General features: G+C 36.4%; 1 protein-coding gene across 4 annotated transcripts; it reads left to right on the top strand.

Annotated features, from left to right (window-relative positions):
- Positions 1–383: 383 nt before the first annotated feature.
- Positions 384–5,247, top strand: LOC135644313 (uncharacterized protein At1g10890-like). 4 transcript variants are annotated; one of them, XM_065161782.1, is made up of 5 exons: positions 384–472; positions 657–789; positions 1,111–1,326; positions 4,201–4,420; positions 4,792–5,247. In XM_065161782.1, exons 2-5 carry the CDS (start codon positions 677–679, stop codon positions 5,056–5,058), a joined length of 816 nt encoding a protein of 271 aa, XP_065017854.1. In that variant the 5' UTR covers positions 384–472; positions 657–676; the 3' UTR covers positions 5,059–5,247. The 4 variants fall into 4 exon arrangements, with proteins under 4 accessions (XP_065017854.1, XP_065017856.1, XP_065017857.1 ...); XM_065161784.1 differs by having other exon boundaries at positions 407–472; positions 587–789; XM_065161785.1 differs by having other exon boundaries at positions 449–469.
- The last annotated feature ends 21,999 nt before the right edge of the window (positions 5,248–27,246 follow it).

Here is a 27,246-nt window from a genome sequence, read left to right on the forward strand (position 1 = left end):
GTTCACAACTACCAACTCGCTAGGGTGCCAATGGTATCAAGATTCAATGAAGAGGAGGATGTGTAGAGCGGAAGGAGAGCAAAGATAGTAGAATTGAGGATAATAGGTCGGAGGCAACGAATGAGAGATGAAAGCTCAAAACAATGAACGAGGGATGGAAGCTAGTGGTATTTTTCATTTTTTAGGAAATAAGAGACACACTGAAAAAAAAAAAAAAGACACTAATTGGGAAAAAATTGAAAATAAGTGGTTTTTTAGGAATTTATCATATATATAATTCACACAATAATTATTTCGATTTTTAGTCGAAACTCCCGTAAAGAAATGTATATTATATGGGCCGGGCCATAATAATTAGGGCTTCGTAGCTACATAATGCATTTCCTGGACTCTTGGCTCGCTTTTACGCTTTCGAACGCTTTATATCCTCTCTCTCGCTCTCTCCACTCCGGCAACGACTCGTTTCGCCGTGGTAATCTCTCGTCCAATCTCTCGACAAATTGAGGCGTATTCTTGGCGAAAAGACGATTTTTTTTCTTGTTTATCTTGATCCAAAGATTTTCTTGCACTCTTTGATCGTGTATAGGGTTTATTGAGACGAGGGGATCTTGTTTTGTTCGTTTGGTTGGTTAACAATTGGGCATTTTCCTTACTAGATCGATTGATCGAGTGAGAGATGCCACGGACGGTCTCTCGGTCTCCTTCGTATCGGAGAAGGCGCTCTCCTTCTCCCAGGTACAGCAGCAGGAGAAGCAGAAGGGATCGCAGCCGCTCCCCTTATTCTTATAGGTGATTTCTTTTGCTCCCATGAGAAGCCAAGCATATAGTTTCACTGTCTCATTGATTCCGTTGTTCTAATGAATCTCGTTTCAAAGATCCCATGGAAGTCAAAATCTAGTTAAGGTTACTATTCCTCTCTTAGAGAGAAGGGAATGAAAATCCTCATACAAAGCATGTGGGAACTCCTCACTTTTAAATTTGTTTGTATGGTTTACATCTTTTTGTCTGAAGTGGATCAGTGAAGGTTATTCTGTAGAATAGGTGAATTAAGTTCTCTTTTTTTTTTAGATTTTTCTATATGTGAAGTCACCGGTTATTTGTACTTTTCAGGAGGAAAAGTCGTTCTTCTTCCCCAAGATGGCATAAAAGCCGTTCACCGAGTCCTCGGAGGCGGATAAGTCGTTCTCCATCACTAAGACGACACAAAAGGCGAAGGAGTAGGAGCATGTCAGGTTTGCCCATCAACAAGTCTGAAAGTCCTAGTCTTGGGTCCATAGAGCGAAAAACTGCTCTTGAGACACAAAGGCAGGAAGAAGAAAGGAAACGGTAAATGCTAACCCTTTATTTTGCTGAGCATTTGCATTGTCATGCTTACAATGCTTGTACTACAGCTCAGTGTGTTTTATGCATTGTCTTAATATTCTTAATGCAATCATCATGTAGAAAACAAATTTTTGAAGTTATAATATGCTTACATTCTTGCCCAACCATATATATACTTCTTAAAGCTTGACAAATTTGATATCACATATATGACATGGTTACTGTATGAAGGGTCACGTATTGTAAACCATTTCTAAGTGTCTCCATGCCAACAACTTTCAGTACTGCTTTCCAATAATGTTCCTTTAAGAGGTTGGCTTGGTAGCTTGGTTATGGTTGATTGTTACTAATGTATATGAAGTTTGGGGATCAAAACCTGTTGATTGTTATGGTAGGTGATCTTGACTATAGCCTTTAAGTAACTCATTTAAAAGAGGCAACCTAGCTCATGAGTCTTCCAGTGATTTGTGGTTGAAACAATACCTATTTAAGATTATGCAAATATCTGCCTTTGTCAAAACTTCATTGAACTTAGTAAATGCACAAACTATTGGACCTCCAATTTACAGAAGAGCATCTGTTAGAAATGATTTAGCTAAAGACATCCCTCCCTCCTTTCCTTTCTTGAACATGGAGCTTTTGTGGCTAATATCCACTATTGTTCATCGAGAATCAAATTTGCCTAAAATTCTCTCATAAAAAAGTGGAATTCACATATAGAAGCTACCAATGGTATATTTTGTCATCGTGGTTTGCATAAAGTAATATTCGAGCAATTTATAAAGATGAGTTTCAGTAAAAGAACTGTTGCAATTTGCAAGCTGGACTTATTAGAAGTAAAGTGTTTTTGTCTTGGGTAGTCTACTCTACTCATCCACTTTCATTATTATGCAACAGAATTGAAAATTTTGCTTCAGGGCATTAGTTAGTATATCTTTGAAACTAGCTTCTCAGCCAGTTAGTGCAAAAGCAGCCTGACCTTAGCCAAGGTGCCTTCTCATGATGAGATCATAATTGAATAGATGGAAAGTGGATGAGATTTCATGGGCTTGTTTGCTAAAAGACATTATGAGCAGTTTGACAAAAATAAGGTACCTTCTCATTATGAGATTTTTTTTTAATTGAGACATAGGGTGATGATATACAGTATCATGTCCTAAAGCCGAATGTAAGATTTTGCTGCATCTTATATGTGAGGCACCATACTGTAAAAGGAAGCTGGAGTTGGGACCCAGAGCTATTTAACCATCATGATCATGATTGTCTAAGAAAATTTTCATATATGGCAGCAGATGTGATTGGCAAGATGGGCCTCGTTTATCTTCGGTAAAAGCAAAGACAGTTTTTGAGTATGATATTAGTTTGGATGTGTGGATTGGAAAAATAATTGCAATATCAGTAGGAAGTGAATTGGAGAAAAAGCATTGAAAACTAGATTCTATGATTTTCAATAGATGTATTATCTTTTTCTTGTGAGACTCAGTGAATGGCTCCATCCTTCATCTGTAGATTTAAGTTTTTGAAAGGCTTTAGAATGTCTAGAGATACACCATGATGGGCTTGCTTTGTGATGTGATCTCCTGATATCCTTATTTCTTATTCTCATGAAGTTTTGGAACACAAACACTGAATTGTAACATATTTAGTTCCTTGGTGGAACCTGGTTCCTGGAAGTCTGTTTGAGTGTTTGACAGACCTCATATGTCACCGATTCGAGTGGCTGCTCAATATTTTAAATCATGGTAGTGTTAGAAGCAAGCTTTTCTTCTTCTTTTTTTATTGTTTTTAGATAAGAAAATGCAAGAGCTAATTTGTTGAAAATGGAAAGAATGAGGTTGTGTGTAAGTTTTCTGAGGTTTACTCTAAAGAAATATATTCTTAATTCATTATCTAAGACATTGCACTTATCACCAAATCTTAGATAACTAGTAATCACATATCAGTATATACAAGGAATTGAAATTAGATGCTAAGAAACATGAGAAGTTCTCTATAGAAAAAAGTGCAGATAAACTTCTTATTCAATTTTTAAAAAAAATTTGATGATGAATTTTTCCACCAAAAGTATGCTTAGATTATGAATTATGAAACAACATTTTTGTTCTAGCTTTATTTGGGCAGAAAACAGTTCTGTTGCTCCAGTAATCAAATGTATGCACTCTTTAAGTCACACGTTACCTGGAAACAAGAAAGATAATCTTGGTAGGGCTTTCATTGTTCGTCAAGTATACATTACTGAGGAATAAGAAATCAAATGGTTTGGTCAATGACATTCATGATTGTGATTGTCATGGCATATGTGAAATAAATTTTGACCAAACTATCATGAATTAGATTATATGGTTACTCTGCATTAGCTTGCACCGATTTTTGTTTATTCATTAGATTTTTATAAGTAAAAATTCTCAGCATTTTTTGTAACTCAAAAAAAGCAAATGTCACATCCCATTGTCTCTACCTTGCATATGAGAGCTGTGCTTTAATGGAGAAATTGAAGTATTTAAGTGATTAGTTTTAACCTGCCACAGGTTACTTGACATTTTCCTCCACAGGCTTTTCTGAAGGAAGCTACTGGTATAGTTCCACATGTTATATTTCATGATGCAATTGGTGCCTGCTTTAGCTACTGTTCACCAGTTTGAAAACTCATTTGTTTCGATCTGGATTCTTTAGAGGTATGCCTAAAAAGCATAATCTTGTGTTTAATATGTAGTCACGGATGAAAAGGAACATTTAGCAAGTCATGATAAATGTTGTTTATCATGCTGTTTGCTGATCTAATATAAGGCTGTCTATCTGGCCTCCAAGAACATTTATCAACTCACTGTTGTTTGTTGGTTTACTTAAGGGTCTTTAACATCCTAATTTAACTAGCAGGCGTCAGAAGGAAGCAGAACTGAAACTTTTAGAAGAAGAAACTGCTCAAAGAATTGAGGAAGCCATTAGAAAGAAAGTCGAGGAGTCCTTGAACTCTGATGAGGTTAAGCTTGAAATACAAAGACGGATTGTTGAAGGTCGGAAAAAACTATTTGATGAGGTTGAAGCCCAACTTGAGAAAGAAAAGGAAGAGGTTCTTATCGAGGCAAGGAAGAAAGCGGTAAGCTCCCTAATAAATACGTGTATCATGTGATATTTTGATGCTTATGTTTTCTTTATCATTTTTATTTCCAAGTTTTAGTTGTTCTATCAAGAACTCAATGCAATGAAAATGTCAGTTTTGTACAGGTTTCGATTAACTGCGGCCAGGTGACATATAATATTGTAAAATTGCTACTTTTAACTGAGCTAGCTGTGCTTTAAGCCACCTAAATTTTAAACAGCAGTTCTTTCTATGGAACCCTTCGATAGCAGTTTACTGGACCAGTAGTTTGTGATATGACATGTTAGTTCTTGAATGGGTTTATTGACTTTTCTATTTTTCTAATGTTGTCATTTGTTGCTCATTGTGCTTTATGCTGGGCCTTGCAGGAACAAGAAAGGAAGGAGAGAGAGGAGTTGGATAAGATGCTCGAGGAAAATAGGAGAAGAGTGGAGGAGGCTCAAAAGAGAGAAGCTTTAGAACGACAGCAAAAAGAGTTGGAGCGGTATCTGGAACTGGAACAAATACAGAAAGAAAAGGAAGAAGCAATGAGAAGAAAGAAAATGGAGGAAGAAGAAGAGAAGGCGAATCAGATGAAGCTATTGGGTAAAAACAAGTCTCGGCCAAAGTTATCATTTGGGATAGGTTTGAAGTGAGAAATTCCCAAATTAGTTTGGCTTTCTAATCATAAATGTTCTTGTTATTGGTTGTTCTGATAGTTATTGGACTGGTACTAGCTAAATTGCCAAATGCTGAAGATCTCTCACATGGACCTTAATTTGTAGAGATCATTGGAAATCAGACTTTAGTCTTCATCTTTAATTCTCCTTATTCATTTTCTCTTAGCTTGTCATGAAACTGTTGATTTAGATTTATTCTGGAATGTGCAAGCTCTAAACGTGGTACTCGAGGGTACCTTAGTACTGCTAGAAACCTGTGGATTAAAATGAACTATTGAGATGGTTGGTGTGAATTTTTTTTTTTAATCTTTCCACACGAGCCAAGTAGATAAATATTATTTTATTTATTATTTATAAATATTTATTATATTTTATTCATCAAATCATAAATAAAAAATTAAACATAGTGATGTTAATTTTAAGAATCATTCAAGTGGCTCTACCTACAATCTAATTTAGTACTAGAGGAAAGTTATTCTGAATATCAAAAATAAAAAAAATTTAGTAACCCTGAGTAAAAACCTCAAAAGTCAACTCAAAATGAATACATGATCAAATTCAATCATCCCATTGGCGTATATCAAATACCCGAATGAGTACTCTCCCAACAGCGGATAGAGAGGTTTTATCTTACGGGATGAGTTTGTGTTCTCCCAACAACGGATGGAAGCAAACTCATATCACACTCCCAATAGCGGATGGAATGGTGTCCCTCACTCGCTAAAGTAGGAATACTAGCCAAAGCTAGGGGCAATGCTAATATGTACACCACACACCCGACCTTTTGTAAGATCTCAAATGAGCCAATGAATCTTGGGGCTAACTTTCCCCTTTGACCAAACCTCATGACTCCCTTGGTTGGCGATACTTTTAAGAAGACGTGCTCACCAACTTCGAACTTTAGATATCTTCGCCTTCGATCTGCATAACTTTTCTGACGACTTTGAGCTGTTAATAATCTTTAGTGTATAATTCAAACATTATCAGCATCTTTTTGAATTAATTGAGGACCCAAAAGCTTCCGTTCTCCTACCTCATCCCAATATACATGTGATCTATATTTTCTTCCATAAATAGCTTCAAATGGAGCCGTTTGTATGCTAGAGTGGTAACTATTATTATAAGAAAACTCAATTAGGTGCAAGTGCATATCCCAACTCCCACCAAAGTCCAAAGCACATGCTCTTAAGAGATCTTCAAGAGTTTATATTGTCCTTTCAGATTGGCTATCAGTTTAGGGGTGAAAAATTATACTAAATTTTAACTGTGTGCCTAAAGATTTTTGCAGACTTCCCCAAAACTTAGAGGTGAACCTTGGATCTCTATATGAGATAATGCTAACTGGCACCCCATGATATCGAATAATTTTCTTAATATATAAGCTTGCTAATTTATCCAATGAATACTTCTTGTTAATAGGGAGGAATTGAGTAGATTTAGTAAGTCTGTCTACTACTATCCAAATTCTATCATATCCTTTTGCAATCTTGGGTAATCCTGTCACAAAATCCATAGTGACTTGCTCCCACTTCCATTCAGGAATTGAAATCCTTTGTAATTTTTCCGCAAGTACTCGATGTTCTATCTTCACCTATTGGCATATCAGACATTTAGAAACAAACTCTGCTATATCTCTCTTTATACCACGCCACCGGTAGTTTTGATATAAATCTCAATACATCTTAGTAGTCCCGGGATGAATATTAAATTTTGATCTATATACCTCCTCCAATAATTGTATCTTTATTGGATGGCTTTCGGGAACACAAAGTCGATTGTGGAATGAAATAGAACCATCTTCGGCTTGGAGGAATTCAGGTCTAGATCCTTGAGCTATCTCCTTAACTAACATCTGAAGATATGTATCCTCCTTCTGACCTTCTTTAACCTTTTCTACCAAATATGATTGTGCCATCAGACACGCAAGAAAACCTTCATTTGTCTTTGATAAAAGTTTAAGTTTTAAGTCTGCCAACTCCGTCATTATAGAATTCCTTTGAATATTCATATAGGCTACAAGACTATAGATATTTCTACTTAAGGCATCAACAACTACATTAGCCTTCCCAGGATGGTAGTTGATATTAAAATCAAAATCCTTTATAAAGTCCAATCATCTTCTTTGTCTCATATTTAAATCTTTCTGTGTGAAAATATATTTGAGACTCTTATGATCTGTGAAGATTTCAAAAGTTTGTCTATAGAGATAATGTCTCCAAATTTTTAATACAAAAATGATAGCGGCTAGCTAGGTCATGAGTAGAATAATTCTTCTAATGAGTCTTTAATTGCCTAAATGTATAAGCAACTATCCTCTCGTTTTGCATCAGAACACAACCAAGCTCTTGTAGTGAGGCATTGCTATACACTATAAAACCTTCTCCCCTTGAATGAATCACCAAGATAGGAGCACTAGTTAATTTCTTCTTTAATTCTTGAAAACTTAATTGACATTTATTATCCCACACTAACTTTATATTCTTTTGTGTCAACCTGGTCAATGGTGCTGCTAGTTTTGAAAAGCCTTATACAGATCTTCTATAGTATCCAGCGAAACCTAAGAAGCTTCTAATCTCTGAAACATTAGAAGGCTGCTTCCATTTTAATACAACTTCAATCTTCTGAGGGTTAATAGATATACCAACACTCGAAATTACATGATCGAGAAACATAACTTCATTCAGCGAGAAATTACACTTTCTTAATTTGGCATATAGTTTCTCTTACCTTAGGGCTTCCAGAACTATCTTAAGATCATGTTCATGCTCTGCTCTGTTTTTGGAGTAGATCAAGATATCATCAATGAACACAATTATAAATTTATCAAGATAAGGGTGGAACACCCTATTCATGAGATCCATGAAGGTAGCCGGTGCATTTGTGAGTCCAAAAGGTATTATAAGAATTCATAATGACCATATCTTGTTCTAAAAGCAGTTTTTTATATGTCTCCTTCCCTTATCTTCAGTTGATGATACCCGGATCTTAAATCAATTTTTGAGTATACCTGAGTACCTTAAAGTTGATCAAATAGGTCATATATTCAGGGAAGGGAATATTTATTCTTTATGGTCCCTTGGTTGAGTTGTCTATAATCGATATATAGTCGCATAGATCCATCTTTCTTCTTCATAAATAGGACAGGAGCACCCCAAGGGTCGAATAAAACCCTTGTCCAAGAGCTCTTGGATCTGTTTCTTTAATTCTTCCAATTCAATTGGTGCCATTTTATACGGGGGTTTAGAAATAGGTGCAGTGTCAGGTAAAAGATTAATTGTAAATTCAATCTACTTATTTGGTGGCAATGCAAGTAGATCTTCAGGAAAAACATTTAGAAAATCCCGTACAATGGGGATGCCCTTTAATACTAGCTTCTTAGATTCTTCTCTAGAAATGAAGGCCAAGTATCCCTGACATCCTTTCAGTAATAACTGGGTAGCACTCAGGCTGAAATAATAGAAGGAAATTTTTTTCTTGAATCCCAATGAACTTGAAAGATGGTAATCTAGGGGTGAGAAAGTAACAGTCTTCTGGAAACAATCGACACTGCATGATATGCTGAAAGCCAGTCCATACCCAAAATAGCATCGAAATCTTGAAATTCTAGTAGAATAAGATCTACTACCAAATCATGAGTTTCAATAGTAATAATGTAGTTTCTATATATCTGATCAACTATCAAAGAGTTTCTAACTAGTGTTACCACCATTAATGCATTATTCATTGTCTCATGATTCCTATACAGTTTCATAGCAAAATAGGATGATATAAAAGAATGCGTAGAACCAGAATCTATAAGCACAGATGTTGGCATACCATAGAGTGTGATAATACCTCTAATAATAGATCCTAAGGCTGAAGCATCTTGATAAGTCAGTGCATAGACTCTTGCCTGTCCTCCCTCTCTAGGTCCTAGCTGTTGTTGTCCAGCTATTTGGGGTGGAGCTCGGCGTTGATGTTGCTTCTGTTAAGATTAAGAGCACTAAGAGAGGGGGAGGGTTGGGGTGAATTAGTGCAGTAGAAAACTTTCGACGATTAAAGCGATGTTCGTATGATAAAAGCGAACCATTTCGAAAAGTTCTTCAACTTAAGATCAAGCGAAAGTATAGTTAGTTGAAGTAAAGCAATAGAGGCAGTTTGTAGTTAAGATAGAGAGTAGAATGTAAATGCAAACCGAGATTTAGAGTGGTTCGGTCAATCTTGACCTATATCCACTTTTGGCTTCCTCCTTCGATGAGGTCACCGACGTCCACTAGAGGCCTTCCTTCAATAGGCGAAGGCCAACTACCCTTTTACAGCTTTACTCCTTTTGACGGGCTTAGGAGACAACCCTTACAGATTTCCACTCCTATAACCCAAGTAGGGGCCAATTGGGCCCGAGTTCAGACTGGTTTGGGCCAAGTTTGGAGCCCAACTAGTGAGCTGAATTGGCCTAGGCGGTGGCACCGCCTAGACTGGGCGGTGGCACCGCCTAGACTGGGCGGTGGCACCGCCCAGCACCCGAGAACTAACAGGCGGTGGCACCGCCACTGACAGGCGGTGGCACCGCCGGCCTCGGAAACCAAAGAGAATTTAAATTTTGGAGCCCAAATTTGAATCCTCTTGAGGCCTATAAATACCCCTCATTTCTCAGCAGAGAATACAACCTTTTGAGAAGCTAGAAGTTGAGAAAAGCTTTAGGAAAAGTCTTGTTTTCAATAGCTTGAGTGTTCACCTCCTTTCTTTTCATTGAAATCTTTGTAAAAGGGTGAACCACTTGTAAGAGGTTGTAAGAGGGGTGTAAGAAGGAGGTTGATCTTCGCCTAGTAAAGAAAGATCATTAGTGGATGCCGGTGGCCTCGACGGAAGAGGAATCGGAGGAGTGGATGTAGGTCACGATTGACCGAACCATTATAAACTACCGTCTTCTCTGGTTTGCATTTTATTCTTGCCATTTACATACTGCAAACTACTTTACTTAGTCACTACGCTTCCATACGCTTCTAAGTTATTAAGCTTTTCAAGTTCGATTTTTTATCGTATGAAAGATTTTGTCAAAACCGACGTTTTAATCCGCTGCACTAATTCACCCCCCCCCCCTAGTGCCGCTCTGATCCTAACAGTTGATATCAGAGCCCGATATTTATCATTTCGGATTTACACCCGAGAGAAATGGCTCTTCATGGCTTTCAAGAGGGCTTATCGGTTTTTCGTCCATCGTTGTTTAACGGATTGGATTACACTTATTGAAAAATTCGAATGAGAATTTTCTTGATTTCTATGAATTTGGATTTATGGAATATCGTTGAAAACAGTTTTCAACTTCCCTCTAAACCGATGAACGAATGGTCGGATTTGGAGAATAAGTATTTTTCTTTAAACGCAAAGGCTATGAATGCCTTATTTTGCGCTTTGGACAAAATTGAGTTCAATCGGATTTCAACATGCGAAACGGCTTTTGATATTTGGCGAACACTTGAAATCACGCACGAGGGAACTAGTAGAGTCAAAGACTCGAAAGTTAACATTTTATTGCATGATTTTGAGCTTTTTCGAATGCAACCAAGCGAGACTATAGGCGACATGTACACCCGTTTCACGGATGTCGTCAATAATATAAGTGTTCTTGGTAAATCTTTTTCGAATTTTGATCTCGTAAGCAAGATCTTAAGATCTTTTCCAAAAAGGTGGGATCCTAAAATAACCGCAATACAAGAAACAAAAGATTTAAATATTTTTCCACTTGAAGAACTAATTGGTTCATTGATGACATATGAAATGGTTCACAATACACATGATGAACATGATGAACAAAATCACCTTCCAAAGAACAGGAAGGATTTGGAACTCCGGACAAATGAATATCTCTTGAGCGATGACTCAAGTGATGAGGACAATGTTGAACTTAAACTTCGAACACTAAATCTTAATAAGTTTATTAAACAAAAATCTAAAATAAACAATGAACTTGAACGGAGGAAGAGGCCAAAGAAGAGGAAGGCAACCAAGGATGAATAAAAAACTTCCAAAGGCGAAACGACGAATTGGGCTTTGACGGGCTTCGACTACAAGGTGAGTAACTCAACTCTCTTGAATTATTTTGAAATTACTTAAAGCCCTTCATGAGTGCTTAATTTAGATAGTAGGAATAGGAAATAAAAAAATTATTTTTCAAAAATCATATCATGTTTTTCTTTGTAGCATCTTTGAAAAATTAAAAAATTTGATCATGAAAAGTATATTGCAAAGGTTTCATGCATGTTATGTTTTGAAATGTTGAATGATGCAATATTAGGGATGATAATATGATATGTGATAATGCTTAGGATTAATCCATACATATGTATACGTCATGCATGAGTTTTTGAAGTAAATGTTGATTTGAACCTCTCATTTTAGATTAATATGCTTTTGGTGTAATCGTTTTTATGATGAATTAAGATGACATTCTCATGACATATTAAGATGACATAGTGCATGTACATCTATGTATGAATTTCTTGATAGTCTTTTGATGATATACGTGATATCATAATGTGTTTTAACGGCTTCATGATGAAACTTATGTTTAAATTTTAAATGATGATACTTGTTTTCACAAAAAGACTTGAATACCCTCACATGAAATCAATTGTATGAAATGGAAATAATTTTCTATCATATTGAGATTAATGAATTTATTTTACCAATCTTGTGAATCTCATGAAAATAAACATGATGAATATTTTATAAATGAGTTGTCTTATAAGATTTTGCCTTTACGTCTTGAACTTTCATGCTTATATTGATTTGGCATATAAAGACTAAGGCATGCTTAGATGAAAAAGAATCACTTAAAAAATATTTTTCCCATCTGATCGAGATTAATGATTTCATGATATTTTGTGAATCTCGAAATTGATTTTGATGACTTGATTATGAGTTTCAAGTTACTGATTTGATTTGAATAAGTTTTATTTAAATCATAATCTTGATCTTGCAAAATTGGAATCACAAATAATATCTTTTGGTATTCATGAATTGATACTCACAATATGAAAGTATTGGTATTCATGACTTGAATTTGATTGAAACATTGCATGCTTAAATTAATCATTCTCCTATGTTTCAAAAATTCTTTAAAAGCCTTATGAGATGACATAAAATTAATTTGCTTTATGATGAATTACAAATCATGACTTGATCTATGATATTGATATATTGGTTGTATAATTCTTTTGCTCTATTAAAAGGATTTATTGAATGAATCATGTTCTTCTTGAATTTTCTTGATATCATGATATGATTTTGTAAGTTGGCTTGTATAATGATTAAAATCTTTTGGCCATGGATTTCTCCCTTCTTTTCGATAATGACAAAGGGGGAGAAATATATGAATTGATACTATGAGTGTCATATTTGAATGATAAATATATGAATTAATGCTATAAGTGTCATATTTGAATTTGAATTATGTTAAGATATTAAAAGAAGCTTGCATCGAAATATAGGGTAAATTGATAATTGAAATGCTATGATTGTCATATGCCATGTTTACATTATATTAAGATATCAAGAACTTGCATTGTAATTTTACTTGCTGATATCTTGTCATGTGATGAAATGCTACGATTTGTTGCTAAAATGATGCATGCAATACTTATGCTTTTTATGTGATGTATTACATATGATGTGAATCATGATTAATATTGCCTTAATTTGAATTCAAGGTTTATCTCAATTATGGGATTTTTAAATAAGAATGATTACTCACCTTTGTCATGATTTAGAAATTGACATAAAGGGTCTTCCCTTCCTTTTGACAATGACTAAGGGGGAGATAGCTAGCTTGCACAATTCAAGAAGAAAGCAAAAATTGCACTTCTCAAAAGAGAAGAAATTGCTATCTTGAACATCACCGAGAATTGCTAGCTTGAAACATCAAGAAAATGCAAAAATGTGCTATCATGGCTATCTCAAGAAAAGCAAATATGCCAACTTGCATATATTTGAATTTACTAGCTTATAAAACTTGCATATTTCAAGAAGCAAGAGTTGCTTTCTTGAACATCTCTAAATTGCTAACTTGCAAGTTCTAAAATGTTGTAAAATTGCTAGATTGCATGATGATAAAAATTTAATATTATGTTTTTCATGCAATGAGTTGAACCCATATAACAAACACTTGATTGTGGTACTTCTCCTTTTTGTTGATGACAAAGGGGGAGAAGTATGTTGATGACATGACATGTGATGCATAAGTTTATGCATATGTTCATGATGATGTGTTGCAAGTATTCATGATGAATATTGCAATGACTTGAATTCAGTTTGAATTCAAGGTTCTATCAATATGGCATATTGATAAGGGGGAGTTTGTTTAAACTCCGGGAGTTAAGGTTAACTCCATAATCAAGTGGTTGTCATTATCAAAAAGGGGGAGATTGTTGAATCTCATATTTTGATGATGAAACCACTTGATATATGTTTATAATTTAAACTGCATTTTGAGTGATGCAGGTTTACTCGATCAGGATTAGACAGTTAACGCAGGAGGAATTGACGTTGCGCTGGAGGAGATCACATCAAGATATTGGACGACAGAAGGCTTCGGACATCGGACATCGGGCCAAAGAGAGCGAAATTGCGCCAAGGATATCGGGGTTGCGGAGGTCAACCGTCGATTGGGCAACAAGTCGCAAGAGAGGATGATGCACCGAAGAATCGGACGAAGCGCCAACCAATGACGTGCCGGGCAACAGAATGTCAATTCGCGTTGTAATAATTGTCTAGATCGGAGTAGAGTTTTAGCTTGTGTGTGCAGGATTAACTATGATAACGACGAATACATAAAGCAAAACAAAGTGTCGGAGTCAAGCACGAAGGATTCATTGCGAGTTCGAGAGTTCGACGGAAGTCCGAAGGTTCATCGGGAATGCTGTCGGAACTAGCCGAGAATGAGTAGGGAGCTTGCCGAAGGGTTTTTCGGAAGCTCGCCAGAAGGTTCGTTGGAAGTTCGCGGAGCTCGCCGAGAAAGATCGGAGCTTGCCGAAGAAGCTCGTTGGAACTCGTCAAGATCAAATCGTGAAGTCTAGGAGCTTGTCGGGAGTCCGCAGAATGGTTTCCGAGAGTTTATCGGAAAACCGTCGAAAGTTCACCGAAAGCTCGCTGGAAGAAGTCTTGACTTACGGACTTTGTAATAGCTTAGAAAATATCTTTAAATTCGTAGTTAGCACGTTAATTAGGGTTAGGATTAGGTGTTAATCCTATAACCCAAGTAGGGGCCAATTGGGCCCGAGTTCGGACTGGTTTGGGCCAAGTTTGGAGCCCAACCAGTGAGCTGAATTGGCCTAGGCGGTGGCACCGCCTAGACTGGGCGGTGGCACTGCTTGGCTGGGCGGTGGCACCGCCAGTCCACTGTCAGTGTCAGAAACTGACAGGCGGTGGCACCGCCGGCCTCGGAAACCAAAGAGAATTCAAATTTTGGAGCCCAAATTTGAATCCTCTTGAGGCCTATAAATACCCCTCATTTCTCAGCAGAGAATACAACCTTTTGAGAAGCTAGAAGTTGAGAAAAGCTTTAGGAAAAGTCTTGTTTTCAATAGCTTGAGTGTTCACCTCCTTTCTTTTCATTGAAATCTTTGTAAAAGGGTGAACCACTTGTAAGAGGTTGTAAGAGGGGTGTAAGAAGGAGGTTGATCTTCGCCTAGTAAAGGAAGATCATTAGTGGATGCCGGTGGCCTCGACGGAAGAGGAATCGGCGGAGTGGATGTAGGTCACGATTAACCGAACCACTATAAACTACCGTCTTCTCTGGTTTGCATTCCATTTACATACTGCAAACTACTTTACTTAGTCACTACGCTTCCATATGCTTCTAAGTTATTAAGCTTTTCAAGTTCGGTTTTTTATCGTACGAAAGATTTTATCAAAACCGACGTTTTAATCCGCTGCACTAATTCACCCCCCCCCCCTCTTAGTGCCGCTCCGATCCTAACATTACTTCCATCGTAGTTAATCCTGCATACTTATCTCAATATATGAATTAGATAACCAAATGACAATTGACTTCATCATCAAAATTCGAGATTCAATAATCTCCCCCTTTTTGATGATGACAATCAATTGATGACGGAGTTAACCTTAACTCCCCCTATCTAAATGTCATACTTGAGATAAGTCATTTTTGAATTAAAAGCCTTTAAATTCAAGAGACATATTGATAAGTTAAGTTCATTTAAACTTATCAATACCCCCATCATGATTCCTATCATGATGTTTCTCTCTGAAAATGATGTCAAGGCATGACATCCATTTTCAAGTTTCATATTTCAAATGTGAAAGATAGCAATCATAGCAATTCATCATATGGTAAGATATCAATATTGTAAAATTACGATGCAAGCTCTTGATATCTTAACATAATGCAAATATTTCAAATATAAGCTCTATGTTTAGCAATTCATTCTATCATAGCAATTCATCATATGGCAAGATATCAATTTGTAAAATTACGATGCAAGCTCTTGATATCTTAATATAATGTAAATATTTCAAATGTAAGCTCTATGTATAGTAATTCATTCTATCATAACAATTCATGATATGACAAGATATCAATTTATAAAATTACGATGTAAGCTCTCGATATCTTAACATAATGCAAGTATTTCAAATGTATGCTCTATGTATAGCAATTCATTCTATCATAGCAATTCATCATATGGCAAGATATCAATTTGTAAAATTAAGATGTAAGCTTTTGATATCTTATCATAATGTAAATATGACAATCATAGCAATTATAGCAATTCTATAATCAATTTACCACATATTTCTTTGATATCTTAACATAATACAAATATGACAATTATAGAAATTCTATTTATCATCAATTTACCACATATTTCTCTCCCTTTGTCATCAACAACAAGGAGAACAATTTAAGCATATTTCAAGCATAAGTGCTGTAATGATTCATGTCATAGAAAGGTTTATGTCATTTTTCAATAATAAGTGATAGGATACCAATTATACAAATATTTCAAGGAAACATGACATGGAGATAGCTTTCATTACATTTTCCTTTTTATTTATCATTATCTATTTACATGAAGGAGGAAATCCATTGTGAGCTTACTTAAATAAAGTTAAACAACGATAAGAGATTAAATCATGCTTCATTTTTACACTGATCAAAATATGCATGTGAATTAAATCCATGCAAGTGTTCATCTCAAAAGGAAATCTTCTTTCATCAAGAAGGAATTCATATAAAAGAATCATTTCATCAAATCCCTTTCTCAATTAAAAATTCAAGATAAATCTATGAGAGATGTATTTTCATATGTCAAAAATCATGGAGCATTGATATAAAATAAACTTGATATATTGATATAAAATCATTTAGGCTCATGAAGTCCGGAAGAGAAATACAAAATCATGTATTCGGACAGTATTGTTAGGATCAAGAAAGTCCGAAAATAAAATTCATGTATTCGAACAAGGTTTTGCTATAGATTTTCAAACACAATCATGAAGGTAAAATATGCTTATCATCATAGAAATTTTACATTCAAAATACATAATTTTCAACATGTTATTAAGGCATGTAATCATGTAAAATTCTATTCATAGCAATTAAGTGATTGAATCAAGAAAGTTTGAAAAATGAATTTAATAAGTTCGGACAAATCAACATTCCTAATTCTCTTCTAATGAAATCAAATTATTCTTCACTTAAAGGCTTTGTAAAAATATCAGCTAGTTGATATTTAGTATCAATGAACTCTATAATTACATAATGATTAATGACATGATCTCGTATAAAGTGATGTCTAATATCAATATGTTTTATTCTTGAGTGTTGAATGAGAATCTTTGTTAAACATATTACACTTGTGTTATCACATCTAATGGGAATATTTTTAAGATGAACTTTATAATCTTATAAGGTGTTTTTCATCCACACAACTTGTGCACAACATGCACTAGCTACAATATACTCAGCTTCGGTTATTGATAGTGCAACCGAGTTTTATTTCTTGGATGACCAGGAAACAAGAGCATGTCCCAAAAATTGACATGTTCCTAATGTGTTTTTTTTATCTAGTCTACACCCAGCAAAATCTGTATCAGCATAAGCAATTAACTCAAAATTCTCGGATTTTGGATACCATAATCCTATATTTGTGGTACCTTTTGTTAGGATCGAAGCGGCACTAAGAGGGGGGGGTGAATTAGTGCAGCGGATTAAAACTTCGGTTTTAGAAAAATCTTTCGTATGATAAGAACGAAACTTGAAAGACTTAACTTGAAAGCGTATTCTTGAAGTTGCGCAGCAAAGGTAATAAGGAACTAAAGCATATAAGAAGGTTTGCAGTAATGTAAACAGCAATAATGAAATGCAAACCAGAGATTACGCCGATTTTAGAGTGGTTCGGTCAAATGACCTACATCCACTTGCGAGAACCCTCTTCGATGAGGCTCCCACCTTCCACTAGCAAATCTCTTGAAATGGAAGGGTAAATACCCCTCTTACAACCTTTTACAAACAGCTCAACCTCTTACAAATTTTCAATAAGAAAGAAGGAGGAGAACTCTCTAGCAAATTGAGAACAAGACTTGCTAAGACTTTCTAAGACTTTTCTCTCAATCAAAATGCTTCTCAAAAGTTGTAATCTCAGCTGAGATTTGAGGGGTATTTATAGGCCTCAAGAGGATTCAAATTTTGGGCTCCAAATTTTGAATTCTCTTTGGGTTCCCGATGCTGGCGGTGCCACCGCCCAGCGTTCGGGTGCTGGGAGGTGCAACCGCCCAGCCCAGGAGGTGTCACCGCCCAGCTCTCGGGTGCTGGGCGGTGCTACCGCCCAGCCAGGCGGTGCCACCGCCTGGCTCTCCGATTTCACTGGTTTGGCTTAATTTTAGCCCAAACCATATATGACTTTGGGCCCAGTTGGCCCCTAACCAGGATATAGGATTATCTCTTAATCCTAATCCTAATTACAAGTGAACTACATAACAAAAACACATCCTAAGCAAGCTTTCAACCGCGAACGTCGAGTCTTGTTTCGGCGAGCTTTCCGACGAACTTCTTCCGACGGACTCCCATCAAGCTCCCGATCTTGTGATGACTTTAACGAGTAGCCGAGCCTTCTCGGTGATCTCCGTGAACCTCCGACGATCTCTTCGGCGAACTTCCAAAAATTCCGATAGGTTCCCGATTTCTTCTCGGTTGGTTCCGGCAGCATCTCCGACGATTCTTCGGACTCTTAAACGTCCATCGATCTTGACTCCGGTATTCTTGCTTTGTGTTTTCTAGTTATCATAGTTAATCCTGCACACTTAACTCAATAATATGGATTAGATCAATTAACCCATCAATTGATTTCATCATCAAAATTCGAGATTCAACAATCTCCCCCTTTTTGATGATGACAATCAATTGATGACGGAGTTAAACATAACTCCCCCTATCTATATGCCATATTATGAGAAGATGAAAACACTTGAATTCCATCCATAGAATTCAAGCATAAACCGATAAGTTCTAACTGTAGAACTTATCGTCATTCTCATTAAGCAATAGTAATACAAACCTTCGATGAAAATCATGATAAGAGACAATTTTTATTACGATAGAAGATAAAGATTTTCAACATGAATTTCATGATGTAAATGTAAGGCATGCCTTCAATATGATCAATCAATCTTGCGATATTTTCAAGGATTTTGCAAGGCATATAAGACATTCATATCACACAAGTTTTTATAATTCGTATAAGTCATGCTATTGTTATGGTGTAAGTCATCACTTAGTCATCACTTCTCCCCCTTTGTCATCAACAAAAAGAGACAAGCCAGCTAATTGATGATCATAGAAAAAAAGGTTTAGCATTTAATAGGAACCAAAGTTCATCATTCAAATTTGCCAGAAATAGTTTATCCAAAAGACATCATCATTTATGCAGATCAAAACAGTAGTTATCTAAAAGGAAGGATCAGTTATCGTTCAATCGATGACAAACTTTGAACTTGTTGTTAAAAGCAAACAGAACAGAATAAAAAGATACATCAATTTAATCCTTAGGAGGTAATCCACAGTGCTGATACAAGATATCTATTTTTTCATTCATTTGTCGTAGTGTCTTCAAAATTTCAACTTGTTGATTCTGAATTTGTACTTGCTGAGATTTGATCTGAGACAGTTCCGCCATAATGAGATCTTCAGAAGAGGAAACAGGAGCTGAAGGTGCTGTGCCAAAGGGACTAGGAGGAGGAGATTCATTTCCTATAAGAATTGGTGTTTCGGGGTGTTCTATTGGTTGAGGAATTGGATCCGTCCTTCTAGGCTGCCTAACCCATATGTCATTGCTAAAAGTGCACCTAAGTCTTTTCAGTAGGTTTTTATTTATTATGTTATATCGATCATTTTGAATAGATTCTTCATCGGGTGGAATGCAAATGTTATAGGCATGAAGAAATCTAGTGATTAACCTCCCATATGGCAATATAGTATCTTTAGCCATAATATCCTGCATGTGTTGGCGAATTAAGTACCCAAAACAATTATGTTGACCGGTCATAATCCAATACATGGTTCCTATCTCTATTTGACTTATTTCGTCAAGATGAAATTGTTTGGGGAATATAATGCTTGTGATAATGTGATGAAGAATTTTAGAATTGAAAGGCAGTAAGTGTTCACAGCTCTTGGGTAGGAAGTCAAGGTTTGGATTTGCAAAAATTGTTTCTACGGCTTCGGTATAGGTTGCTCCTATTGTGTTGACGTCCCATTTACCTTTAAAATAGCATCCCCTATCTTTTTCAGTTATGCCAATTAGCTCACAAATAGTGCTGTCAAATATTCTAATAGGTGTTCCTAGAAGGTAAGTGCTTAGGCTATCGTTGTCCTCATATAGGTTGGCATAGAACAATCTAACTAATCGCGGATAGATTGGTTCATCTATTTGTAGTAGAGGTAGAGCTTCTAGGTGTGCAAACCACCTAATGGGTTCTAAGTCCTCTAGTTCATCCAGATCAACGTATTTTCCCTTATGGATACATCGTGTTTCAAATTTTGGAAAGCTAAGGGCTACCTCTTTTGATCTAAAAAGATCATGGTCAAATGAATCTCCTTCAATCCTTTTTCCTTTTGATCTCTTAGGAGCCATTATCTAGACAAGATGATGATGAAATTGTGAAAAATAAGCAAGGGAAAGAGGAAAGAAAAGAGGGAATGGGATACCAAAAAGAGGGATTTCAAATGTTACCTTGTGGAGATTATGTTGAGAGATGGAAAGCTTGGACCACCAAGAATCCTTCTCCAATGCTTCTAAGAGTTAGAATGAGGTTTAGAGGGAATGGGAGAGGGTTTTGAGAGCCTTTTTTTCGGGTTGGGGGTGGTGTCACCGCCGGCCCTAACCCCTCGGGTTAATAAGGGTCGCTCGGTCGGTGCCACCGCCAAACCGAGCGGTGTCACCGCCTGGCGCCCGAGCGCCAGGCGGTGCAACCGCCGGATCTGGCGGTGCCACCGCTAGCATCTCGCGGAGGAAAGAAAAAAAATTTTTCTTCCTCCCTTTTGTTTAGCTTCTTCCCTCAAGATCATAAGTTATACTTTAATGGATCATTTTGAATTGAAGAAGAAGGAAGAAATCAAATCCACAAAAGAAAGGAAAAGGACGAGTCATTTTTCGTGAAGCTCATTTTAGGGACAATTTAACATGCCTAATTCCCTTCTAATGAATTCAAATTGATCTTCGTTCAAAGATTTTGTAAATATATCTGCTAATTGATGCTTTGTGTCAATGAATTCTAGAACAACATCATTGTTAAGGACATGATCGCGTATGAAATGATGCCTAACGTCGATGTGCTTAGTTCTAGAGTGCTGAATTGGATTTTTAGTAAGACATATGGCACTAGTATTATCACATTTTATGGGAATGTTTTTAAAGTGAATTCCAGAGTCTTCTAATGTATTTTTCATCCAAATGACTTGTGCATAACATGCACTTGCAGCAATGTATTCGGCTTCCGCCGTAGATAGTGCAACTGAATTTTATTTCTTGGAAGTCCAAGAAACAAGTGCATGTCCTAAAAATTGGCATGTTCCGGATGTACTTTTTCTATCTATCCTGCATCCGCCAAAATCGGCATCTGCATAAGCTATTAGATCGAATTTTTCAGATTTTGGATACCACAATCCTAAATTTGGAGTTCCTTTAAGATACCTAAATATTCTTTTAACACTCTTTAGATGAGATAATTTAGGATTAGATTGAAACCTAGCGCAAAGTCCTACACTAAACATAATATCTGGTTTAGTCGCGGTGAGGTAGAGTAGACTACCTATCATTCCCCTATATGTTTTTTGATCGAAATTTTCACTATTTTCATCCATATCTAACTTAGTCGCAGTACTCATAGGGGTGTTTATTGCTTTTGAATTATCCATGTTAAATCATTTTAACAATTCTAATGTATATTTGGATTGGTTAAGAAATATACCATCACTAAGTTGTTTGATTTGTAATCCTAAAAAGAAAGTTAATTCACCCATTAAACTCATTTCAAATTCATGACTCATACATTTGGCAAATGATTCACATAGTGATTCATCCGAAGAGCCAAAAATAATATCGTCAACATAAATTTGCACAATAAGAAAATTATTTTCAAAATATTTAATAAACAATGTAGTATCAACCTTGCATTTGGTAAAATTATTTAAAATAAGAAAGGAACTAAGCCTTTCATACCAAGCTCTAGGAGCTTGTTTCAAGCCATAGAGAGCTTTAGTCAATTTGAATACATGATTAGGAAGAAGAGAATTTTCAAATCCGGGAGGTTGTTCGACATATACTTCTTCGGAAATAAAACCATTCAAGAAAGCACTTTTGACATCCATTTGAAATAGTTTAAAATTATTACTACTAGCATAGGCAAGGAGCATCATTTTGGCTTCTAATCGAGCCACGGGAGCGAAGGTTTCTTCGTAATCGATACCTTCTTCTTGGTTGAAACCTTTGGCCACTAATCTAGCCTTGTTTCTAACCACGATACCATTTTCGTCTTGCTTGTTTCTAAAGACCCACTTAGTACCTATGACTAAGTGGTCACTTGGTCTAGGAACAAGCTTCCATACCTCATTCCTCTCAAATTGGTTCAATTCTTCTTGCATTGCAATGACCCAAAAATCATCTTTTAAGGCTTCGTCAATGCATTTAGGTTCAATTTGAGAAAGGGAAGTGGCGTTAGCACAAAAATTCTTGAAAGAAGAACGAGTTTGAACCCCTTTTGTTGTATCTCCTATAATTAGCTCCTTTGGATGAGCATCTACATACTTCCATTCTTTGGGTAAAGAAATTTCGGAAGAAGATGCCTTCAAATGGCTATTTTGAGGAGGGGGTTCGTTTAAATTCAAATTATCAAAACCAAGATCATCATCAAAATCATTTTTCTTTAAATCAGAAATTTCATTAAAAACTACATGAATAGACTCTTCTATTACTAAGGTCCTTTTGTTAAAGACACGAAAGGCTTTAGAAACGGAGGAGTAACCAAGAAAAATGCCTTCATCGGATTTAGCATCAAATTTACCTAGGGCATCCTTTTCATTTAAAATGAAGCATTTACAACCAAAAACTTTAAAATAAGAAATATTTGGTTTTTTGTTATTCCATAATTCATAAGGAGTTTTTGATAGAGATGGTCTTATTAGGACCCTATTCATGATGTAACAAGCCGTATTTACTGCTTCGGCCCAAAAATATTTGGGTAAACTATGTTCATTTAACATAGTTCTTGCCATTTCTTGTAGGTTTCTATTTTTCCTTTCAACTACTCCATTTTGTTGAGGATTTCTTGGAGTTGAGAAGTTATGATTGTACCCATTAACTTCGCAAAAATTTTGAAAGTCACGGTTTTGGAATTCACCACCGTGATCACTCCGAATTGATGAAATCATGAAGCCTTTTTCGTTTTGAGTGAGTTTACAAAACTTAGAGAAACACTTGAAGCAATCACTTTTGTGAGCTAAGAAATAGGTCCAAGTGTATCTAGAGTAGTCATCCACAATCACAAAAGCATATTTGCTTCCACCTAGACTTGTTGTATCAATTGGTCCAAATAAGTCCAAATGGATCAATTGTAATGGTCTAGTGGTGCTAATTTGATTTTTTGGTTTGAAGCTTGTTTTTATTTGTTTGCCTAGTTGACATACATCGCATACCTTATCCTTAATAAACTTCATATTCGGAATCCCTCGTACTAATTCTTGAGATGAGATTTTAGATATTGTTTTCATGCTTGCATGACCTAATCTCCTATGCCAAAGCCAAGCATCATCATTTACGGCGAAGAAACACATTTCATTACCTAGTTCATCAAGATTGATGGTATAGACATTATTTTGTTTTAAAGCAATCATAGTCATGTTATGATTTGGTTTTTCAATAATGCACATATTTGATTCAAATCTAACGATATAACCTTTATCGCATAGTTGACTAATACTTAAGAGATTGTGTTTCAATCCATCAACTAGTAAAACATCATCAATGGAAAAACTAAATTTGTTACCAATAGTTCCCTTGTCAATGATTTTACCTTTGTTGTTGTCTCCGAAGGTGACGTACCCTTCTTCTTTGCTAGTGAGCATAGAGAAATGAGATGGATCTCCAGTCATATGTCTTGAGCATCCACTATCGAGATACCATCTCTTGCTCCTAGCTTGTGGGTTTGTCTACAAAAGAGGATGATTTTTAGGTACCCATTTGATTTTGGGTGCCTCAAAAATTGACCCACTAATTTTGTTATTTATTATTGAATCCTTTATAGTTCCTTTAGGAACCCATATTAATTTTTGTGAACTAATTTTCCTAAATGGACATTTGTAGGCAATATGTCCGGATTTGCAATAGAAGTTGCATTTCATATAAGAGGAAACATGTAATGTAGGTCCTTTTATGAAAGTGGTAGGATTTTGATGTAATCCTTTTACAAATCCAATTCCATTTCTATTTGCGATGTGACCCTTGTGTGCAAGGATCATATCTAATCCTTTGCTACAAACCTTAAACTTGTTTAAGGTTTCTTTAAGAAGCAAATTTTCATTTTTTATTGCTTCTAAATGCTCACACTTAGAGCATGGAGGAGTTTGAAGATTCTCAAACTTATCTTGTAGCAAAGCATGCTCTTTCTTTAAGATACTTAACTTCTTGCTAACAATTCTACATTCATCAAATAATTCATGAAAAGCGATAGAGAGTTCTTCAAAAGATAAATCTTCATTAAATAAATCACATACCTCTTCTCCTAAAGCCATTAGCGCGTAATGAGCAACTTGCTCGGTGTTGGACTCCTCTTCTTCGGATGCGCTTGAATCATCCCACGTTGCCTTGAGCGCCTTTTTCTTTGATGTTCTCTTTTTGGCTTGAGGACAATCGTTCTTGTAGTGTCCCGGTTTTTTGCATTCATAGCAAATCACTTGGTCCTTTTGTTCAAATTTATTTTTTGTATTATTTTTAAATTTGTTCTTTCTTAAGTATTTCTTAAATTTTTGAGTCAAAAGTGCAATGTCATTGTCACTGTCCTCATCACTTGATGTTCCTTTCAAGTGGTCTTCTTGTGATTTGAGTGTCATATCCTTCCTGTTCTTTGGAAGGGGGTTCTCGAGCTCGTCATGAGCTTGACATGTCATTTCGTAGGTCATTAGAGACCCAATGAGTTCTTCAAGAGGGAATGCTTTAAGGTCTTTGGCCTCTTGAATGGCCGTAACTTTTGGATCCCAACTTTTAGAGAGAGATCTTAAGATTTTAGTTACTAGTTCAAAGTTAGTAAAATCTTTACCAAGAGCTTTGAGTCCATTGATGACATCCGTAAACCGGGTGTACATGTCTCCGATGGACTCACTTGGTTTCATTCGGAAAAGTTCGTAAGAGTGCACAAGGATGTTGATTTTAGACTCTTTCACTCGGCTAGTGCCTTCATGAGTGACCTCAAGAGTTCTCCAAATATCAAAGGCCGAATCACAAATTGAAATACGATTAAATTTATTTTTGTCTAGTGCATAAAACAAGGCATTCATAGCCTTTGCATTTAAAGCAAAAACCTTCTTCTCCGATTCATTCCATTCGCTCATCGGAAGAGAAGATTTTTGAAATCTGTTTTCAACAATAGACCAAAGCTCAAAGTCCATAGAAATGAGGAAGATCCTCATGCGAGTCTTCCAATATGTGTAATCTGACCCATTAAACAAAGGTGGTCGTGCAATAGAGTGGCCCTCTTGCATGCCGGAGTACATCTCTCTTGGGTATTAAACCAAATATGAGAGATAACCTTGCTCTGATACCACTTGTTAGGATCGGAGCGGCACTAAGAGGGGGAGGTGAATTAGTGCAGCGGATTAAAACTTCGGTTTTAGAAAAATCTTTCGTATGATAAGAACGGAACTTGAAAGACTTAACTTGAAAGCGTATTCTTGAAGTTGCGCAGCAAAGGTAATAAGGAACTAAAGCATGTAAGAAGGTTTGCAGTAATGTAAACAGCAATAATGAAATGCAAACCAAAGATTACGTCGATTTTCGAGTGGTTCGGTCAAATGACCTACATCCACTTGCGAGGCCCCTCTTCGATGAGGCTCCCACCTTCCACTAGCAAATCTCTTGAAATGGAAGGGTAAATACCCCTCTTACAACCTTTTACAAACAGCTCAACCTCTTACAAATTTTCAATAAGAAAGAAGGAGGAGAACTCTCTAGCAAATTGAGAACAAGACTTGCTAAGACTTTCTAAGACTTTTCTCTCAATCAAAATGCTTCTCAAAAGTTGTAATCTTAGCTGAGATTTGAGGGGTATTTATAGGCCTCAAGAGGATTCAAATTTTGGGCTCCAAAATTTGAATTCTCTTTGGGTTCCCGATGCTGGCGGTGCCACCGCCCAGCCAAGCGGTGTCACCGCCCAGCGTTCGGGTGCTGGGAGGTGCAACCGCCCAGCCCAGGAGGTGTCACCGCCCAGCTCTCGGGTGCTGGGTGGTGCTACCGCCCAGCCAGGCGGTGCCACCGCCTGGCTCTCCGATTTCACTGGTTTGGCTTAATTTTAGCCCAAACCATATCTGACTTTGGGCCCAGTTGGCCCCTAACCAGGATATAGGATTATCTCTTAATCCTAATCCTAATTACATGTGAACTACATAACAAAAACACATCCTAAGCAAGCTTTCAACCGCGAACGTCGAGTCTTGTTTCGGCGAGCTTTCCGACGAACTTCTTCCGACGGACTCCCATCAAGCTCCCGATCTTGTGATGACTTTAACGAGTAGCCGAGCCTTCTCAGTGATCTCCGTGAACCTCCGACGATCTCTTCGGCGAACTTCCAAAAATTCCGATAGGTTCCCGATTTCTTCTCGGTTGGTTCCGGCAGCATCTCCGACGATTCTTCAGACTCTTAAACGTCCATCGATCTTGACTCCGGTATTCTTGCTTTGTGTTTTTTGGTTATCGTAGTTAATCCTGCACACTTAACTCAATAATATGGATTAGATCAATTAACCCATCAATTGATTTCATCATCAAAATCCGAGATTCAACACCTTTAAGATATCTAAGTATTCTTTTAACTACTTTGAGATGAGATATCTTAGGATTCGATTGAAACCTAGCACAAAGTCCTACACTGAATATGATATTCGGTCTAGTTGTAGTGAGATAAAGTAAACTTCCTATCATAACCCTATAAGTTTTTTTATCGAAGCTTTCTCCACTTTTATCAATTTCTAACTTAGTGGAGGTGCTCATAGGAGTGTTGATAGCCTTTGAGCTATCCATATTAAATCTTTTTAGCAAATCTAAAGCATATTTAGTTTGACTAATAAAGATGTCATTGCTTAGTTGTTTAATTTGTAAGCCTAAGAAGAAGGTTAATTCTCCCATCAAACTTATTTCAAATTCAAGGCTCATAGTTTTAGCAAAAGATTCACAAAGAGATTCATTCGTAGAACTGAAGATAATATCATCAACATAAATCTGGACAATGAGAAAATTATTTTCAAAATTCTTGATAAACAATATAATATCGACTTTGCCTTTTAAGAAATTATTTTCAATAAGAAAAGAACTAAGTCTCTGATACCAAGCCCTTGGGGGTTATTTTAAACCATAGAGAGCTTTAGTTAATTTAAACACATGATTAGGGAGGCTATTATTT

The sequence above is a fragment of the Musa acuminata genome, chromosome BXJ3-8, assembly GCF_036884655.1.
Source record: "Musa acuminata AAA Group cultivar baxijiao chromosome BXJ3-8, Cavendish_Baxijiao_AAA, whole genome shotgun sequence".
NCBI classification, from domain to species: Eukaryota; Viridiplantae; Streptophyta; class Magnoliopsida; order Zingiberales; family Musaceae; genus Musa; species Musa acuminata.